Genomic DNA, 21,370 nt, shown 5'->3' with positions numbered 1-21,370 from the left:
CATACAAGGTTTATAGTGAGGTGAGTGGGGATGCCTTCAGTCTTGAGTAACAGTTTAAAGCCCTAATGGAATATGGGAAAGATTTAGCTAAGGTTAAACTTAGCATTTGTTTCCATTTTGGAACCTGTGTGCAGTCAGGATGTACTTGTTCATGGTGTGCTGTCCTTAGCCTTGGTCTAGAGCTAAAGCAAAGACCTGGCACCACATCCCAAACAATACTCAAGAGTACTTAAAGCTGGAGTAGCAGAACAGTGCTGGATTCTGGGCTGCAGAGGCTGTTTGTTTCCAAGCTGCCATGTGTAATTTTCCTGGGGACTGTGAGCAGCCTGTAAAGAGCTTTGTCAGAAAAGTGGTGCAGGTGCACAGGAACTCTAGAAGCAATCCTCTGTGGTGGGCTCAGAAAGAAAGAGCAGGACCCATTAAGAGAGAGGCAGTCTGAAATGGTAACTTAATATATTCAAATTTAATGAAAGCACATTATAAACATACCATAGCCACAACTTCAGACAGTTTCAGTTCATAAACAGTAACATGAGGTAGACTGACTAGTGAAGCTAGATTCACCAAGTTTTTGGTTAAGAAAACTTTACACTAGGAAAGCAACGTTTTTAACCCTCTTCCAAAAGTCACAAAAAGCAATTACATAAGTTAAGCAAAAAGCATCTGCATATGATTCTTTAAATCTTAGTTTACATTCAGTTTTAACCTGTGAATAGACAAGAACATCTACAGGTAAAATATAACGCTGGCCAATTTTCATACATTCATAAGAATGGCCTTAATGGCAAGGCTTAAAACCAAAATGGAATAGCAATCATGTGCCTGTCAACCAAGGGTCTCCTTGCCAGGAATTCACAGGCAGCCAATTTAAAGTGTTCATAGGACAGGCTTATGCTGTTGGGGCTGGTGTTGTGCACTCTGGCCACAGCGTTACCAAAACTCCTTGCTTCCATAGGGGACAGCACTAAGGAAATGGGTTTACTATCAGCTGGTAAAGGCAGGCAAATACACTGATTTTCTAAATGCACTCTCAGCCCTCAGGACGATTTTGCTCTGCTCCACCAGTGGGCTAGATCCTCCTGGTAGTCTCAGCATCTGGAGTTTTAAGAACTTAGTGCAAACATCAAACACACGAACAAAAAGGAAACCATTTTTGAACATGTAATACCTGACACTTTTCTACACCACGCTAAGACTGGGGGCTGGCCTTAAGCCCTCTGGCAAAACCAGAGCTACTGGAATACATTCAGGCATGTAGCAAACGCTGCAAGAATGATCTTGTATATTCCTACATCTTCCCAGTGTTAAAATAGGTAAGGCAGGTTCTATCTGAAGGAAAGTAAAAATAGATTTACTGAAAGGGGTTGTTCATGTGAAATTTCCTAAATTTACAGCATCAGAAATAATGCTACATCAACACAGACATATGCAAACCATTTTACTTTGGCCTCTGTCAAATATATTATGTTTATTCATCTGTAAACATCTCATCACAAGATAAAAAAAGTTGCTTAATTAACACTATGCCTTAAAAAAAAATGCAGCTTTGGCAGGTCCTTCTGCAATGACTGCAAGTCAGGTATAAAGATGCATTAATTTCATTGCTTTTTTGGGGAGTAAATTCATATTCCTGAATAGCCTTTAAGAACATTCTGCATTTTTCTTATTGATAGAGGGGGTCACGATGTGCAGAAAGACGATTGTTGGGAGGTGTGTGTGCAAGCCTCAGTGAGATAACATCTGCTGAGTGTGAGGGGAACAGAGCCCTGCTACATACACCTCTGACAGCCAAATGCTGCGGCATCGAGCTAATTCTGGATCACCTTCACAAGGAGCAGTATTGCAGCTGGAAATACAACAGTGTGTGACTGCTGCAGAGCCAGTGTTTACAGAGGTACGTGGATGATGGTTTCAGGTGATGTGATCACACATCTCTGCTTCTGGAGAGTCCCTTCTGAGCAGTCCCAGCTCCCTGGGATTTCTCCTCTGCTCCCGGCCTTGGAGCTACTGTGGAATACTTTCTGTTTCTCTTGGGTCCAGCTCAGGCATTGTTACTCTCCTGCACATTTCTTGGTGTGTTGCTTCATACAGGGTACAACTCAGACCTGAGCTCCGCTCTGCAGCCGACTGGAGTTGAGTGTAAAGGAAACGGAGAGGGAGTTGCAGGCAGTCTGTCCACCACAAAGGCACCGGACGAACAGGAGGATGCATTTCCATACACAAAGAGGGATGGACTGCAAGTTTCCAAAGCTCTGAGGAGAGTGAGAAACTGAGGATGATTTGCTGGGAAGTTACTCTGGCCTGTAACTGAAGAGAGAGCAGCTCTGAGAAGCCTTTTGCTTTGGGCCCTGGAGCTGAGGAGGGGGTGCCTGCTGGGGCAAAATACCATTGCTAAGGGTGCACAGTGCCTGCCATGCGTTTGCCCATTTGTTCAGGTTTAAGTAGTAAACTTCGAACACCTGTGGAAATTTTGCCAAAGACAGTTTCAATACATACACAATTACAAATTTTAAACTAACACTGCACAGAGAACAAGACTATTCCTCATAATACAAATATCTACTTTATATTGTAGTTTCAAACCCCTGAGTATTCCTGTACCACAGCACAGAGCTGAAGAGACACGGTGGGCTCTCCTCCACTTATCTTCGATAAATTTCATGTGCTAGGGTGCGTTTCATGTAACACATTCAAGCTTACAGCTGCAAGAGGAGAGCAGCTTCTTCCCCTAATTCAGCTGAATATAAAAAGGATTCTTCTTTGACAAAACAACATCCTCTTCCCAGATCCTACAGCTTGGTTGGTGTCGGTGGTTGTGAATGATGTGAGAATAACTGGAATCCAGGATCCTTTAAATCATAACCGATGTGGTAATTTTACCCCAAAGAATAAAGCTACTTCAGAATGTGGGGAATCCTTTAGAGCAGTCAAGATAAATATTGGTTGCACTTTGCTCCACAGTGATTGTACTTTTTTAAAAAAAAAAGTTCTTTTTTTTCTTTTGTTAGCGGTGTCTCAGAGAAGCTTATATGTGGCGTCCCGTAAGGAAATAGAGTGGTTCATCATCACTACTGTTTGCAGTTTGAAACTCATCCCGAAGTCGGAACTGCCACTCATCCTCCAGCTCCAAGCGGACTATTGTCTGCCGTAGTGAGCTCCTGTCTTGGCATATGACACACAGGGTGGCACCTTCAATTGAAAAGCATGTTAGATTCTGGAGGTACAATAACAACTCATTTCCTTCACTGATCTTCCTAAGATATTTTAGAGAAATCTCTGCTGCTAGGGGGGAAAAAAGTAGTATTAGAAAAGTCTATCACCAATTAGTGATATCACCAGACTCAGATCAATCCATCTGAATGTGTCCATTTGCACGAAGGCACAGACACGGAGATGCAAGGATGGTGTGGGATGTGCTTTGGATCACAGGATGTCACTGTCTGACAGCAGTGTTAATATCATCAACTGCAGCAGAAAGAACATTAACTAGATCTTTAAATTACTACTGATAATTAAGCCCAAATAATAAAGCCTACTTTTCTGTTTATTTCATAGGACATTTGGGTTTGTAGAAGGTCAACAATGAAATTCTACGAAGCCAAACCAGTCTCACAACTGACTTAAGAAAATCCGCTGACTTCCTTAAGTATGAGAGCTGCCCTAGGTAAAGCACTCTTAGTCTGTAATTTCTTCTGTGGTTTAACAAATTTACAAACTTCGTTCCACCTGGTGTTATACATGATCATTTAATAAGCAGGAGAACTGGACACCTTCAGGACCATCCCCAGCATGTCTTTGTGCCTTCTTCCTCTGTCTCTGCCCTGCAGGGCCCAAGAGGGCAGAGGAGCACACTTCAAAATGTGGTTCTTGGAATTGGCTGAGGGTCATCCCTATGGTAACCCTGCACATGGACCATCCTCAGTCAACAAGAGAGGGAAATGGCTCAGCTGTGCCACCACAACTGCAACACACTTCAGCATTACTGAATTCCTCTGGCAATTTGCTAATTGCCAGCATTAAGACAAAAATAAAGATTTTTATGAGATTTATCAAGTTCTGGTGAGGCAAACCAAATCATCCATCAGCTAACAGCCTTCCTTATTTACAGAACTGAAGATTTACTGCCATTATAGACTGATTGCCAGAGCAGAATTTCCCGTCCTCATCACTAATATCTGTGCTCACAACTCTCAAGTTGCTGACTGCACAATTCATTGCCTGATTTCCAAAATCCTTGCTGATGTCCCTTTAAAATAACTTAAAGAATGTCATTTATCAACGTTTACCTAAGGTTCAATTATCTGCCAACAGTAACCGAAGTTTCATACACCCCTCAAAAACCACTCCATCTATTTCTTTTGAAAACAGTGCCAAAACAAACTGTGAAAATAATGGAGCTATTTAATCAAGCTGTTTATTCCTCTGCCTTTCCCTTTTCATCCATGCTATTATTAGTTGGAGAGAGGCAGCCAGGATGCCCAGCAGAGAAGTGAGATTACCTTTGAGAAACCTGAACCGCTTGAGGAGGTCTGCACCAACGAAGGAGTCGCAGAGATAGAGCAGAAGTCCACTGAAGAACACCCCTTCACAGTTGACATTGACTGAGTGGGGGCGAGAGCTAATGTAGCATATGGCCACCTGAAACACAAGGGGGAAAGAAATGCTTTCTGTCTCAGAAATGTCTAAGGATGACTTATATGGAATGGAATATAACTTAGTGATAACAGGCAAGTCAGCTGGTGCTCTGATAAAAATCCAATTGAACAAGATTGCAGTACTGAGCAAACTTTCCAAAGAAGTAACACACAGAACAAAACTCTAGATTCAAATTTGGTCACCAAGTCTGCAACACGTTATTTCAGGGCTCTCTAATTCAGTTTGATTTTTTTTCCTCTACAAATTACCTGCTTATAATAACTGTATAGATTATACAGGTTATTCTAATAAGGATACGTTTATCAAAAAAAGTGATTCCATAAGTAGGGGAAATCCTGGTGCTTGTGGTTCCAAGCACTCTTGTGTCTCAGTGCTGTGATGGCTGTTCCATAACAAAGGGTCCCTCCTCTATCTTACCACTGACCTCCATAAAATTTTTCTGAACAACAGACAAATGTCTTGTTAGACATTGACCCTGCTCCAGACCCAGTTCAAGCTGACCACTGGATTCAAAAATTCTGAACTCCTCACCTACAGACATCTAGAACGTATTTGCAAAAATCTGATTTCCTTGAAACCCAGGCTGATAAAAAGAGAAGCATCAAAGGATGAACATCAGGTTTTGTCAAGAATGGCATCACTTTTGGGTTTTTGCTTTGTATGAAATATTATTTCAGATAGACACGCCCAGTTCCTTTGCAAATTATGGAATTGTTTAGGTTACACTCATTGAGATCCCACTGTTATCATGGGTCCATGAGATCTAAGATCACTGACTCCAACTGTTAACCCAGAGAGTGATAAGGTGAGCCTCCTTTTCTCCAGGCTAAACACCCCCAGCCCCCTCAGCTGCTGCTCATCAGACTTGTGCTCCAGACCCTTCACCATCTTCCCTGCCCTTCTCTGGACATACTCTAGCACCTCAATGTTCTTCCTGAACTAAGGGGCCCAAACCTGAACACAGTATTTGAAGTGTGGCCTCCCCAGTGCCCAGTACAAGGGAATGATCCCCTCCTTGGTCCTGCTGGCCACACTATTGCTGACACAGGCCAGGATGCCATTGGCCTTCTTGGCCACCTGGGCACACCCTGGCTCACGTTCAGCTGCTGTCAACCAGCACCCCCAGATCCTCCTCCTTTGTGCAGTTTCCCAGCCACTCTTCCCCAAGCCTGTAGCACTGCATGGCGTTGTTGGACCCAAGCGCAGGACCTGGCACGGCCCAGCAGTCACATTAATCCATCACAGACCTCTGGTCTCTACCCACACCAGCCAGCTGGAGGCTTCACCACCAGCTTCTCCAGTGGATTGGTCCTTTACTTCCAGCAGCAGAATCTGTTTCAGACCAAAGTCTTCCAATGTTACCCTTGAAGCTGAGGAAGGGCATTTCAACACAACAAAGATACTGAAGTAAAGGTTTGCATTTCCTTGTCCCCATCATCCCTGCATATCTCTTGTACCTCCAGCCCGATGTTCAGGTAGCAGTCGATAGCCAGTACTGGGTTCTTGAAGTTGTGGATGGCCTTGGGGAAGAGTTTGTAGGTTGCATGTTGAAGGAATTTCTCCAGGAGGAACTGAGACGGGGCTGCCAACAATGTGTGCTCGCTGTCTGGGGCACAGACGTACTGAAGAGGCATTATTGGTGCCACGCTGTCTGAGACCTGCAGTGAAACCAAGGGGAACCCTTTTAACCCACCTACTCTGTGTATTTGATCTGCTGGAGTTCCTCTAACTGGGGAAGGGACTGGCATGACAGAGCAGGAAGAGAGAGAAAAGGAACAAAAGGATCAAAACTCCCCACTCGATTTTAACATAGCACCAAAGCACAGAAATAAATTAATTGCTCGTTCTGTGATTGCTATGTACTTCTGTGAATATCTGCTTGCCTAAAGAAGAGACATAAAATGTGGAGTTCCAACTGTCACAGTGGCCTTCATCCTGCCTTACTTGTGGGCATTACATGATATTACATACTCCTTGGGAGGAGTCATCCATAAAAAGTGTTTTCTATGGAGTTTTCTCATAGGCCAGTCTGTTACTACAGATTCCACTGCAACCACAAGAAAAGGAAAATCACAAAATGATCTTAAAAAATACTTAAACCCAAAAATACTTAAAGGCAGAGTTTAGTCAGTTAAATTGTGAAGTACAGGAGGTGTCTTTTTAAAAGGAAGATGGTGTGGGATGTGTTGAAAACCACCAGGAACACAAACTGTAAGATTCCTAGATTAAAGACAATCCTTTGAAATACATCTCCATAGGCACAGGTGTAACATACTCTGTGTAAAATATTTTATATATTTTTAAAAATACTTGGATTTCGTGGGGGGATTTCAGAAGGTTGTAGTTTTCAGAGCCTTTCTTCAGCCCTCTTTTTGTTAGGAAGTGCAAGGACTGAAACTCATCACAAATCAGCAAACACCAAAAACTTGTAGCTGTGCTGAATTTTTAAAACTGAATCTGGTACAACTTGCTTGCTTTGGATCAGTCTGCAAAATCTTCATCTATCAGAGATACCACTGAAAAACTACACCAAACTCTTCCCAATCTCTGTCCAACTTCTAATAGATTAGGAGGATTTGTTTAGTAATTTATAAATAGCAAAATGTTTCTCGTTTTCTATTTTTGATGCAGCAGCCCAACCATGGATTAAGCCATAAATGTCAGATGTCAAATAAGCACAAAATAAATCTAAAGAACTAAAGATTAAAGAATTAAAGACTAAGGAACTAAAGAATTCATTATTTCTAGGGAAAACAGGTCCTGATTTTACCACTTAAGTATACCAGACTTACCATGATTTTTGGCTTAACAACAAAGTCCTTTTGTCCTCCAACCTGAATGTGTTTCTTCATGACACTGAAGTTGTTGAAGCGGCAGATGAGGAGGCCACTGCTGTTGGTCCTCAGATTAAAATCCACATCTTCACAGAAGTACCTGGACATTAAACACAAGATCACTAAAGCAGCTGTGTGGCTGCTGTGCACAAACATTCACAAACCCCCTGCTAAAATGCACCACTGTGGGCTCAGCAGAGATTTTTGGAGATCATCTGATATGGTGCCACAAATTTTCTGCAGAGTTCCAAAGACTCATTCCTTCAATGAGCTCCTGGTCAAGGAAAGCAGCTGCTGGTCACCCTAAACCCAAACTAGTCTTCACTTTTCAGTGTGCCTGTGTGCTTCTTCCCCACACCCAATCTGGATTGCACTCATGCTCGTCACACACTGAAATCAATCATTTCCTCCCCACCCTTTACTTCTTTTTTTGAAATTATTTTTATGTTTGGGGTTTTTTTTTGGACTTGGCAGAAGCTCTGCAGTGACCAACCTCCACCTCTGAACAAACCAGTTCCATATGATATATTTCTCCATAAACTGGAGTCAAGGGGAAAAATATGGCTTTAACAAATACTTGGCTATGGGAGAAAAAGCTGCTGGGAAGTAACCCTAGTCCTCCACTATTCATGATGTTGTTCATTTCTATGGACTGACACCCACCTCATGATTCAACCTGACACAGAATGTGAAATCAAGAGCTCTGAAAGTGACACCAGCTTGCTCTGACAGGCTACAATTCCTCATTGAAACACACAGGATCCCTGAAAACAGCAGCAGGAACCCAAGGTGAAAAGCCCCAGGGCCATTTATGGCCAGCAGAGACGGGGTTTATTTGGAACTCACTTGTCTGGGGAGAAGAAGAATTGTGTATTTCTTCAATCTGTGCTGAGACCTAGCAATAAAGGCCCATGATATGGCTGCTTTATTGCAAATGCTTTAGGATGAAGTTAGGTGAGCGCAGGGGTGGGGAGGAAGGAAATAGTAGAAATGTTTTCATCTGGTTTTTTTGCAAACTCAAGTGACAGCAGGGAGGACAGCTATCTCTGAAAGAAATACAAGAATCCCTCCCTCTAGGCACTCTGGAAACTCCCCATTCTTCCTGTAACTGAGGCCATTTGGGCTCCTTTCCTGGACTTTGGGTACAACCAACTATTTTTTTATCCTCAAGTTTCTTCTTTCCTCATTTTTTCAGTCCTCTGAAGCCCTTCCTTGCCCTTGATCTGTCTTCCCCAGGTTTTCTTGGCTTATAGCAGTTTCATTTTGATGCCTTACTCATTCAGATGAAACATTTATCACATTGTGTTTTATTTTTGTGATTGTGCACTCATTTCATTACCTAAGGTAGGATCTTTCTGTTTATCTCAAGAGCATTCAGAAACATTGTGACAAGGTTCTTATCAAGCCAAGATGCTATTTTTCCACAGAGATGTTGCCTACCTGTTTAGGTCATATTGCACATTCTGGGTCAGGTCTATGTTGAGCAGTATAAAATCACGCACATGGCACCTGGAGAACGGAGCCTTTGATTTCCTGGTGTTCAGCTTGCTGTTCCATTTCTGAACACCCAGTATTGCATAATGAACAATTTTGGGGGTGGCTTCAATGTGTTGGAGGACACTTTTCAAAGACACATTCTTGCTGAAACTCCCAGGCTCCAGGGACTGGCTGCAAAACATCATCATACACAACATACAAACATATTTTATTATTTTTGTATTACATACCCTGCAAATATATACATGTGTGTGTATAAAAAGGGCCAAAAAATTCGATTGACAACTGAGAATGTTTACTCCAGATGCTGTAAAAATATATACATAAATGAAGACTTTTTAGCAACAGGCAACTAATTTCACCTCATCAGGGCAACCAATCAGAAAATGAGCCTTTCAGCAAAGTTCTTACACAGCAATTTAAGAAGGGAAAAGAAGTCATGTTACACATAAATTTTGGAATGCTATTTTCTCTGCACTGGACAGTGTAAGCACTGAGAAGGTCAAGAGCTTAATGCCTTCTAAGTTCCACAAATAAACTGTTTGCTCTGAGAAACATAAATTGAATCAAAAGAAAGTAACATATTGAAAAATCCCTCAAACAGTTGCTAGAAAGAAGAGTGGCTCTAGGCAAAGAACAAACACAAGCAGGGGTCTGTTGGAGGTACTGACACAGATGTAAGGGCACATTCATGTGGAAGTGTTCAACAGCAGGTGTTGAACTGAATGTTGGTGGCCAACAAAACAAACATTCGGCCTTCCTACTGCTCTGATGCTGGCATCCCTGCCAGATGTTGGACCTTGGTCACAGAAGTGCTGCTGGCAGTGCTGGAGCAGTGCAAGGAGCCAGCGTGGGTAGGCACCAACCTGGACTGCTCATGGGGGCTGTGCATGTTCCACAGGACGCAGGAGTCGTCCATGACCACGATGAAGGGCCACACGCACTGGCGCTTCACTCCCAGCTCCTCCAAGCGGTTTCGTTCCAGTTCCAGATTGTGGTAGGAAAGTTCCTTAATAAGAAACCTGGCAGCACCTGAGGAAATACCATAAAGAAGATATACAGACATCTTTATTAGACTTTATCACTCTTTCCAGAGAAAGGTAACACAAACATCTGCAGTCATTACCCTTTCTGAACTTAGTGCTCATATCACCTTAGTTTGAAAAGAAATCTGTATGTCCCTTTTTCAGTGTGATTAAATCCACAAGGCAGACTCCAAGAAGACTGGATGCTTTAAGATGCTCTGCAGAACACAATTCTCTGGGCATTAACGAAGTAATTTGAACCAAGAAAGGGCTAAGATTCTAAAACTGAAGCTACTTAAAACTTCTTGCAAAATAAACTCAGCATCCATGAAAACAAATTCCAAAGTTCAAGCCCCCAGTGTTCAGCTGCAGTTAATATTTACCTTCTGCTAACTAAAACATTGCAATTTGAATATGTGTTAAACATCTGGAATTTACACAGCAAGATTGAGTAAAATGAGTGAATATGGCCCACAAAACATCAGACTTTAAGCTGAAGAGGCAGTGATCCATGCAAACATATATTCCATGCCCCTGACAGCAGTTCTTCTGCATTTTTGCACAGACATTGCTGCTGTTATCACAGCAGGTATGTGAGGAGCTGCTGCATGGTTTCCTGCAACAGCATGATCCACACTGTCCAATGCAGATCTTGGTACCTTCACAGCAATGCATTTACGGTGTCTCTTACCAACTCCAGCGTTGTTGAACATGCCTGGCAGGACAAGCATGATGTGGTTGGGCCAGTATTTTCGGTAAAGTGGCATTTCATACTCCTTGACTACCAGGAGGTGCAGGTGGCTGATGCCTTCCATGGCATGGTAGAGGTTCAAGAGTCCATGCTCATGACGTCCACTCGATGGGGTGAAGATAGGACTCTTGACTGCATTCAAATTCTGCTGGAACACAAGGTATTTTGGCAACATTAGGGTGAAAAAGCAGGTTATTCCTGGTAGGGACTTCCATTTGTTTATTTTTTACACCACATTTTAACATCAGTGATTATTGCAACACATATGAATTGGACACTGGGAACAGAAAAAAGGATGTTTGCCCTCAAAAAACCCATTCTAAGGGCACTCAGGAAAGATTTACACAAAGGACTTCAAAACAAAAAGACAACAGAAAAAACCTCCTCCCATTAATTTGCATATGTATGCCAAGCTGCCTGCGTGCAGCAGATGGGTGAGAGCAGCACACAAACGCACCTTGTCAGAAACGAGTGGGAGTCGCATGCTTTCGAGATGTTTTCCCTGCTTGCTGAAGACAAAATGGTTCTCTTTGGACTTGGGGATTATAAAATGCAGCTGAACCTCTTCTCCCAGCATCGAGGATGAAAACGTGAATGCATGCAGAGTGGAGTCAGACACCTGAAGACCAACAAGCAGCAAAAAGAGGTTTCCAGCAGGTAACACAGAAGGACTAACAAGGAGGAGGAGTTCTTACAGTCACAGTACTGGAAGCCATCACAGAAGAACATCCAAACCACTCTTTCAGTAATCATGTTCCTCACAATAAGGTACATTATTGAGGCCTTGCTATTAAAGGAATCAGCTTTCTGTACCAGTAATGGTCTTTGGCCAAACAGGACTCTTCTGAAGTCCATTTCAGCTAGGAATTATTTCTCATTATTTACAAACAGAAGTCAAATATACAGATACACACACATACATAAACATGCATACATACTAGGAAAAAAACTGTCCAAATCAATTTACCCAGAAGGTTCAAAGAGCAGTGCAGTACATGGGGGTGCCTCCACAGCAGCATGCACCATCATTCAGACACCTCAGCAGGAGCACTACTGTATTGGTGTCAGTATAGTATTTTTCCTGTGGCAATACTCTCCTAAGTAGTAGTGTGACCAAAGCAGACCGCACCATTAACAAGGCTATGAAGAATTTGGGTGAGCTTAAGTTTGCCCAGCACTGCACTGAACCATGTAAGTGTATACAAATGCCTACACAGCTGATAGATGTCATCCTACAAAAGCATCTGTCTTACTACAAAGTCAAATCAATTACTCTTACCAATGAGCTTTCCATAATATTTTGCTAAAAATTGAAATAATTAGCCTAAGATGGAAAATGAAAGCAACTTTATTTAGGTTTTGTTAAAGCATTTAAGAATCCCTCTCTCTTCATAATGTTTGCTATCCAGTGACTCCCCTTTGCAAGTATAATTTCCCTGAGCTTAATTATCTTAATTCTATATACACAGCTCACAGTGACACATAGAAGTAGGTGTTTATAGTTATTAGTACTAGTTATGTTTAACCACATGCACAAAGATAAGTGGAGGGAACAACAGATGTCCTTGGGGAGCATTTGCTTCTGTCAATGGACTTAATGAAGCATGAGGTTTAGATCAGACCTGCTGGTGCTGCTCTGAGGGAACTGGCATTGTGCACTGCCAGGTCAGGGTGTCTACACTGCCATATCTTAATAGCAAGCTGCTGGAAAACATTAGCAAGCAAGGAATGAATGAATGGAGATAAGAAACTTCCAGGTAAATTGCTGCTGCTGGTTAAGAAATAATGTGTGAGCTATTAACCAGGAATAATCTTACTTGCCAGTCTTCTGTGAGCATAACTGTTTGCTTTAGAAATGAAAGGTTTTTTTAACTAAACAGATTAAAATGTTCATTTTGGTCCAGTGACTCATAAGCTACTGCTGAGAAGGATGCACAGTTACATACAAGGCAAGGAAGAAGGAGGTCTTGCCCTCTCCCATCACAGGTGCGGATGGCTGGCATTTAGGTTAGACAAGCATTTCTCTTAATCTTTACAGTCTTCTCCCATGAGACACTGCAAACTCTCTGGACAGGCTGAATAATGCTTTGGCTTCAGAAAACTAATCACAATATTCACCCTTTGCCAGAGGCAGCTGCAGAGAAAAACTGCTCATTCAGAACGTGGCAGACACAGTTGATGCTCCTGGGTCTGTAGCTCAATATCTCCCCTGAGAATGGAAGAATTAAACAATTCCATCTGAGGCAAGGTGAAAGCATGAGTCCTGAGATGAGAGCAGTATGCCTGGAGAGACCACAATAAAAAACCAAGGATGCAGTTTACCCTTAGACCTTGACACCAACCTGTGCAGCAGGATTAATGTCCATGTACTGATGGCACTGCTCACAGTGATGGAAGGTGTTGTAAGCTGCATATTTAGTCAGCATCATGGACACAGTCTCCCTTTTTTTAGGTTCCTCTGATTTTGTTTCTTTGCTTGTTTCTGTGCACAAAGAAAAGAAATAACAGAAATTTTAGGAGCGTTAAAAAACAGATACTGTGATCCTGGCACTGTGAAGAATATATAAATTATTTCTTTCCATTTCATTCTGGAGATTAAAGGTTCTTGTGAACTTGGGTTCAAATGAACCAATAAACACTGAATCTCTGCAGGAAAGTATTCCTTTAAAAGTCTACATTTTACTTACCTTGTTTCACTCTTGAGAGTTGCTCTGTGTACACAGGACTTATATTTCTGTACTTAGGGTCATGTACACTCAGGTCGAAAGATATTTTGCTGAAGATCTCAATGTCTGGCCAGTGGTCATTGCTAGACTGAGTAACTTCACTGTTTTCTGTATGATCTGCAACAACACACTTCAGGTAAGCAGAATCAGATACCCACCAAATGATGCCTATGTGGTGGTTGCTGCTTTACAGTTGCATTGGAACTCACACAGGCACACACACACACAGAGCAACATCTCTGAACACCATAAATACTACCAGTGAAATTACAATCCACACAAAGCCATTCCAAAGAAATGGCAATTCCTTAGAAACTGTGTGCAGGAGGAGAGGCCTCCTAGGTATCTTTCATGCTGCTGAGGTATAATTCACTCTGGTTTAAGCTTAAAATGCTCAGATGAATGGTCCTATTTGTGCAGAAGGCACAGGTGTAGTAGTTTTGAGCCCCTCTGTGATGGAATGAAGAGCACTGAGTTAATGAGAAGCAAAAGTATCCAAAGGCAGAAGGATGAAAGCAAGGAAAGAGAGGCTGTGTATATTTATGAGCTAGTAGCTGGTGGTACATGATAAAGGCAGTAGAAGAAACGCTTCTATTACAGCAAGGATCAAATGAAACTTTTCTGTACTGATCCAACAGAGATAAGTCTAAAGTAGAAAATCAAGTTTAAGCAATGGGAATGGTAGAAAACACTGGCCTAAAAAAACAGCTTTGGAATGCAGCTTGAACATGAGTCAATTCAGATTAAAATGAGATGGAAGACCACATGAAAATAGGTGTGTAACTGAGGTTACTGATTTTAGAAAAGTGAACTCAGGTGAAATGAAGGTTGGGTATATGGATGAGCACATGCTCACCCTACTCTGCTGCAAGAGGAGAGACAGTAATCTAAAGAGCTCTGAGTCCATTACTTTGACCTGGGTAATGTTCAAAATTTGGAGAGGGTGAAGGAAGTAATTAAAGATGTTGAATTAAATTAAAAATATGATAAAATGCAAATAGGTTGACTAAAGAAATCCTGTGTTACTTTCATTATTTCATGGCCATGAAATCCCTATTTCTCTGAACAAAGAAAATGCAATGAATCTTATCCTTCTAGACTCAAGTACTTGGTATGATACTATAGGACAAATTATTAATACAGCTGAAGAAAATGGAGAATGGTCTGTAAATTGAAAGAGTTGACTAGATAGAAGATGGCAGTACGTAACATTGCAAGCATAAAGGCAGGTGAGATTACCAATGAAGTTAAAGGTTCAATAGAGGGGCACACTGTTTAATATTTTCACTAATCTCACCAGCTTAAACAAAAAAATTGGTTTAAGTTTGCTGGTGGCACACTCCTAAAAGTCATTGTCAACATGCAAAAGGAATCAAAGATCAGCAGGACGGAATTCAATGGCCTCAACAACTGTAACAACTGTAACTTGGTGATATTTAACAGGAAAAATGTGAGTCATATGTACATTGAAGGATTAATAATAAGCATTTCTGCAGCAGGTTGGGAGCACCTTGGTTGGAAATGACAGAGTTGCTGAGAAACCTGGAGTACCAGCTAAGCATCAATGCCACTGAAAAGGGAGAATGGAAAAGACCATTCACAGGTTTCATCAATCATGGGGCTTTCAGTGGGGGCAGGGAAACACATAAGCTGTTGTAGGCTGGATTGGTTAAACATTCAGTTCTGCTCACCCATGCACCAGAAGGATAAATTGAAAATAGATGTGCAGGCCAGAGTACCAAACTGATTAGGAGAATAAAGAGCCTGTCATTTGTGAGAATCCTGTAAGAAGATCCAGACTACCTAGGTGAATGCTGAAGGGGAGGTAAGATAGCTGCCTGACCACTCCAAAGAAACAAACCTCAAAGAAGAGAAGAAGTATTTTAATTTAAATTATTATGTTTTTTGGTTCCAAACAGAATGCATATAAATGGGACAGAAACATATATGGGGTGGAGAATAAAGTAGTATTAAAAATAATGAGAACACAAGGGCTCTGGAGAAGCATTCCAACAGAAGTAGTGGGAGCAAAAAAGCCACAATCAAAAACCCCAACCAAACCCAAACTGCCCTTCTGCTGGAGTTCCATGCATTCCTGGCAGGGGTGTGATACATTGCCATGATCTCAACAGGCCAGTCAGCATGGTGCAGAACATCTCCTGCATTTTGATATTTCATCCTAAGTTTCTGAGGTACTGCCCCAAAGCTCCAAATCAAAGGAAAATATCTTTTTCCTTTTTTTTTTTTTTGCATTAATAACACTGTATGAACAGAAATATTAGTCTTTTCAAAGGTTCAACAACGACTACATTTTCAGGATGCCAGTCTAATGGTCATGAGAATTATGTACCAGAACATCATGAAGAGGACTAATTTTTAAAAGGTTTTGCTCTTCTCAAGGCAAAGTCCTGCCATGGCAGTTAATGGATCTGTGGGATCTGACAAATGAGCACAAATCCAAAGAGGATCCTGCTGTCCTTTATCCTCAGCATAAAACCTGCAAACTGCAGACAGGAGACAATCTTACTGAAAATGGGTATATAACTTCTAAACAAACATAAATAATAGTTAGGTTTCAGCCAGGAACAAAATGTTCTTAAATGTCCTGTCTGCTTAAAAGCAGACAGCACTTAAAAACCTGCAAGGAGAGAGAACATGGACAGATGTTGCCCATTTACAGCCTTGTGTTCACTTTTGTTTGAGTGCTACACAAATGTATCAACCCAAAATACATTTAATAGTTCTCAGATAAGCCCATTACAAAGTTCACTTTTTTATCAATGTATACTGAAATATATGCAGACACCTAGAGCCTAGCTACACACCAATGGAGAGGACATGTAGTAGGTGTAATTCATAGTCTTTTAATGAGCCTAAAAACTTCCTTGCTGACTAATACACAGGTAGGCTCTTTATAATACATCTTAAGAATACCTACTAAATACTTACTGGCATTAATTTCTTCTTCATCATACACATCTACTTCCAGCAACCGGATCAGCATGCGGAAGAGAATCCTTAGGAACTGCAAGTATGAACCAGTCTTTCCAACCTGAGCCAGAGATGGAAAAAGTCTAAATGCCAACCCAAAGTACTACAGTGGAAGTTTGGTACATTTCAGATAAATGCCTCTGGGCTTACCCCAAAGCTCTGTTTTCAGCTTTGCCTGAAAACACTGCAAGATGTAATATTGCCCACTATACTGAAAACACTTCTACTAAATTGCTCTCTGAGCACAACCTGGTCACAGCCTGTGTCACTTTGGTATGCAGGGAGATCAGCAGTGATAACTGCTTCTCTCCTGTTGACAATGTTATGCCCAGTGCCACCCACATGTGTTTCACCTAGGCTAAAACATGACATAAAGCATCACCCTTCCTCTCCTTACCACTTTCAGCATCGACTTAGCCTTAAAATTTGACTTTGATTTTTGACCTCAGAACACATCACTGCAAACTTGGCCCCCCTCAGACTGCTGAAAAGGCAGGAGGAACTTACTTGTGGTGGCCCTGTCAAAAGCAGCCTCCGGGGGTGAAAAGTCCTGGTGCCAGACGCCTCGGCCTGATTGCTGAAGTCCGCGTGGTGCTGCCGGGCCGTCGTCCACTGCCTGTAGTACAGAGACTGCTCCTCACTGCTCATGTCCTTGTGCAGCAGAGGCCTCAGGGAGCTCAGCCAAGATACGTCAGCGTGAGGGAGGAGGGAAGAGGAGGAAGGCAAGTTCCCATTTTTCTGCGAGCTCAGGAGGCAGTAGGCAGCTTTGGACAGGATGACGATGCGCGGCAGTGCCACACGGAGGGCCTTGCTGTCCTTGGCTGACTGGGCAGGCCACTGGAAAGTCTGGGAGACTGATGACAGCGAGGAGAGCTTGGGGGTGGTGCTGCTGGCCATCTGGTTACCCAGCGAGTCACACTCTTGTTTCAGGGTCTCTCTGGCTGTAAAGCTGGAGTAAGCTCCCTCGTCTACTGAGCTGTGTGCCACAGCCTGAAAGTTCAGGGATGGCGCCTGCTTCTGAGACTTGTCTGTGGCACTCGAGGAGCTCACACCGTTGTCAGCCAGGGAGCCTGGGAAAACAAATAGCAAGCAATGAAAAGTTACTGACTGATGAAAGAAATCCATGAATTCATTTGATCTATGTGACAATCCTAATGCACAAACACTTCTGTTCAGTGAATGCTGCTGTGGCTTAGGTCAGTGTTTCACCATGTAAGAAGAAATCATTTATATCTGTCTGTCCCTTTGGCTGGGGAGGCAAATGTCCTGCTGCAACAGGGGTCAGACTCCAAGTGCTCGCTCCTCATCTCTGTATGCTATCTATCATTTCCCATCTAGGATTTGGAATTTGATGGTACAATGCTCTGAAAGTCAAGTTTAACAAACCACTGTATACACAGATCAATTGTATCTTCCTTTCTATGAAGAACAGAGCATTTATTTCACTGCAACTTGACATGAACTGGGCTATGTCCCCTCCTCCTCCCTACCTGTCAGGTTCAGTTAGTGTATGGGAAGACCTGGTGCACAGCAAAGACCCAGTTCAGCTGCCTTAATACCTCAGACTCATAGGGAAATAAAGGGAAGGAACCAGAAGTGTCTGCAGAATGCAAAGAATGGAAGGCTTGGTGGGAGGTGATGCCTGAAGAGGTAGGCAAGACCCAACCATTCTGTTGGTCTTGGCAAGGAGGCAGATATCAATCCTCACCCATAGGTATTCCCAGAGTTACATAGTGTTTTTCTATTCCTAGAATTTTATGCTAGCCCTTTTTGCTCTGATTTTTAAGATCTTTTCAGGATCCACTGAACAAAGCTAGCAACAAATGTGAAATACAAGTTTAAAAATCAAAATCACAAGGGACGCTTGGTCATGGCACACCATCCCTTCCATGGAAACACCGTCTCCTTTTAGCAGTAGACAGGAAAATTGCTCACTGTGTGAAGAATCTGCAACTACCATTTCATTGTCTAGCCTGCAGCTGAATCCAGCTAAGCAACCCACATTTGAGAAAACATCTCACTGTTTGCATCCAAATTCCAGTGACTCAGGAATAAAGACTTGTTTTCCAGACCAACAGTAGGATAACTGACCTGAGGTTCCAGTGACAGCACTGCTGTTGCTCTGGGGCCGGTCCAAGTCTATCAGCAGCTCGTCAGAGTCATTCTCGCTGCCATTTGCCTTCTCCTGCTCCTTCTCACTGAGGTCAAGAGCTACAATAGGCCCTCGAATTGCCTCCTTGGAGACGTAGCAGCATGCCAGGCCCACCTCTTGCTCTAACGCAGTACGAGTTAAGTAGCTGGAGTCAATTAGTCGAAGGTCACAGTATTTCAACGACCTAGGAAAGCCAACTCAAATGAAAAAGAAGTTTTGTTTTCTCTGACTTTGAAGAACACTCCCTATCTTTAACTGGTTACTAAAAATTCATTAACAATTTTATTTGCCCATACATATAAAATTATTTTTAAATATTCAGTACATAAGGTGTGCTCCTTCATACTTTGCACAGACACTTACTGACCCACACATGACTTTTCACAAGCTGTACTTTTCAAACCTTTAAACAGTTCTAACTGAAGTCTGCAAAAATATGCTTCTTTTGTGAAAAGACAGCTAGATAGAATCAAAACCAACTCATCTAAACATGTTAGAAAGCAACCACACTGAAAGAGTAATAACAGCACCTGGGGAAAGTCTCTCCCAGAGGGTCTTTGCCGGTGAGAATAACAATGCAAGGTAGACCTTCCAGATCCTGATAGGTGCGAGGAATCCAGTCATCCTGCTCATTGCCCCTCCAAGCCTGTGAACAGAGAATATTCCAGTCACACCTAAATGAAATCTTCTAAATCTTCTGCTGTTTCCTTTTTTCACCAGTTCCTGCTTTTGCTTTTTATACAGAGCTTGCTTACTCAAGGGCCAACAGGAAGGAGACCTTGGGTGCAGGCATGCATTTGTTTTCTGGTAGCCAACTGTTAGCCAAGCATTAAATGCAAAGAAAAATGGGTGCATAGCATACGTTATTCAGTGCTGGAAATATTCACCAGGTGTGGCATTAGTGTGGGCTGTCAGAGAAAAAAGCCATTGATGCGTTCAGTTTGCACAGATAAAAGATATTAATGTAAAGCTAAAGTAAGACTTTGAAGTGGAGCGTGAAAATGGGCCAATGAACCTTGTTTAATTATTTTATACAAGGAAAGATTACATGACAGAAACACATTTCACCTTTCCCTGGAGGTAATCCCCCCCTGAAAGAATTCTTTACCCACAGTCTATCAAGGCCTGAGACCACAAAACTGCACCATTTTCCCTTAGCACTGGAAAGGTTGGTAGCATCAGTCTCATGTCCTTACATCCTTCAATCCCCCCAGTCCAGCAGAGCTTACTGAAAAAATTTATTTCCCCAATTAACTAGCAGTATCTAATGACTTGGGAAAGCAGCCTTGGCAGCAGAGAGAGAACTTCTGGCTCAAAAGGGTTAGTCCAGCTGTGTGTTCCTCTGCCTCTCCACAAAACAAAGTTTCTGTGAAAGTGCATGACTATAAAGTGAAATAGGGGAAGACAATTTTTCTTTTGATTTTCCTTGATTTTCTTTTTTGCTAGCATAAGGACCTAAAAATAATGAGTGCCTAGGGCTTTGAGATGTAAACTTGCATCCAGAAGATATATTTCTTGACCATCTTTCTCAGGAAGGTCAGAGAGGTGCAACCCTCAGGGCACCTCACTTCTGAATGTCTCCCAAACAGTTTGATTCTTGTTACACTTAAAGGGTATGCCATGACAGCATCCCTGTCAGTGAAATAGTTAATTTAAACTGTCTTCCATCTCTTGTTTCATTCTGTAGCTCTGACTCCCTGATGGAGAGGAACAACCTGGCTGGCTGGTCTGGCTGACCAGCAAGCTAGTCTGACAGAACAATGCAGCCACCAGCACTGCAGAGACAGCTTCCCACCCTCCCTGCCCTGCTGTGGCATCACACACTCTGCTAATGCCGTCAGAGAGAGGGACCAAGTAAAGTCACACTTTTCAGCTGGGTTCACTAACACCTGTAAAGCTTCCCTCCCTGCCTCTGAAAATGGTCATGATGAGGTCTCATCCTTCCTGCAACCAAGAGTATTTATTGGTGGGACCGCATTTTGAGCCTCAGCACTCAGTAGCCTCATATTGCTCTCTCCCCATACACACATCAAAAAAAGGGCTGGGATGCTCGTACTGAAAGCTCTCCACTGACTCTAGTCCTGTCGTTTCAGTACTCCACCTAATGTCAGAACAAATGCCCAGCAGCATAGAGACTAAATCAAATTTGTCTGCAATAACCTAGGCTGATGAATTTTATAATGGGAATCAGCTCCCCAAACATATGCTCACACCACGTCAGAAATCTTGTGTTATCCCAGGCACCAGACTAGCAGGTATGGTAGCACAGCACCAGCCTCACAGGTGACCTTTATTATTCTGAAATACTACTGGGACACCCCACCTAAAAAGACATTACAGGCTTATATTTGGGCAACTGAATTCTTCTCCTTAACTCCCTTCATATGCATGGTTCAGATTTGAGGGCTTTTCTTCTAGTAAACTGCAAGAAAAGAAGAAAGAATCCTACAGCTCTGTTCAGTCCAAAAACACATCCTATGTTTTGGAGAGAGGAACAAGAAGAATTATTAAGAAGATTTTTCACTCTCTACCTGATAAAATTCCTCTATTCCAGACCAATGTCTACATGGATATCCACCTGCAACAGCTCCACAGTCAAGGCCTCATAGGCTGCTTCAGCACTGTGTAAGGGCTGCAACTCATTATGGCAAAGCACTATTAAGAAGCCCTCACAGGATTCAACCCAGAATTATTTAAGAGTGGGATTCATTCCTATCCAAAAAAACCCACCAGCACAG

At 42.4% G+C, this 21,370-nt stretch overlaps 1 protein-coding gene across 2 annotated transcripts in view; it reads right to left on the bottom strand.

The window, feature by feature from the left end:
• Nucleotides 1-441: 441 nt before the first annotated feature.
• Nucleotides 442-21,370, bottom strand: part of GREB1L (GREB1 like retinoic acid receptor coactivator) — a 131,851-nt gene continuing 110,922 nt past the window's right edge. For both annotated transcript variants that reach the window (XM_054514016.1, XM_054514015.1), the window contains 14 exons: nucleotides 19,163-19,278; nucleotides 18,572-18,816; nucleotides 16,988-17,550; nucleotides 16,439-16,541; nucleotides 13,451-13,606; nucleotides 13,106-13,245; nucleotides 11,221-11,382; nucleotides 10,704-10,908; nucleotides 9,854-10,019; nucleotides 8,931-9,158; nucleotides 7,449-7,590; nucleotides 6,114-6,314; nucleotides 4,500-4,638; nucleotides 442-3,189 (listed from right to left, as the gene is read on the bottom strand). In XM_054514016.1, the coding sequence (XP_054369991.1) occupies nucleotides 3,026-3,189; nucleotides 4,500-4,638; nucleotides 6,114-6,314; nucleotides 7,449-7,590; nucleotides 8,931-9,158; nucleotides 9,854-10,019; nucleotides 10,704-10,908; nucleotides 11,221-11,382; nucleotides 13,106-13,245; nucleotides 13,451-13,606; nucleotides 16,439-16,541; nucleotides 16,988-17,550; nucleotides 18,572-18,816; nucleotides 19,163-19,278 (2,730 nt within the window). In that variant the 3' untranslated portion in view covers nucleotides 442-3,025. The remainder of the gene's footprint in view (nucleotides 3,190-4,499; nucleotides 4,639-6,113; nucleotides 6,315-7,448; nucleotides 7,591-8,930; nucleotides 9,159-9,853; nucleotides 10,020-10,703; nucleotides 10,909-11,220; nucleotides 11,383-13,105; nucleotides 13,246-13,450; nucleotides 13,607-16,438; nucleotides 16,542-16,987; nucleotides 17,551-18,571; nucleotides 18,817-19,162; nucleotides 19,279-21,370) is intronic.

Source organism: Molothrus ater, chromosome 1 (assembly GCF_012460135.2).
Source record: "Molothrus ater isolate BHLD 08-10-18 breed brown headed cowbird chromosome 1, BPBGC_Mater_1.1, whole genome shotgun sequence".
Lineage (NCBI taxonomy): Eukaryota > Metazoa > Chordata > Aves > Passeriformes > Icteridae > Molothrus > Molothrus ater.
Note: the sequence above shows the minus strand (reverse complement) of the source record. Positions and strands in the feature narration are given on the sequence as shown.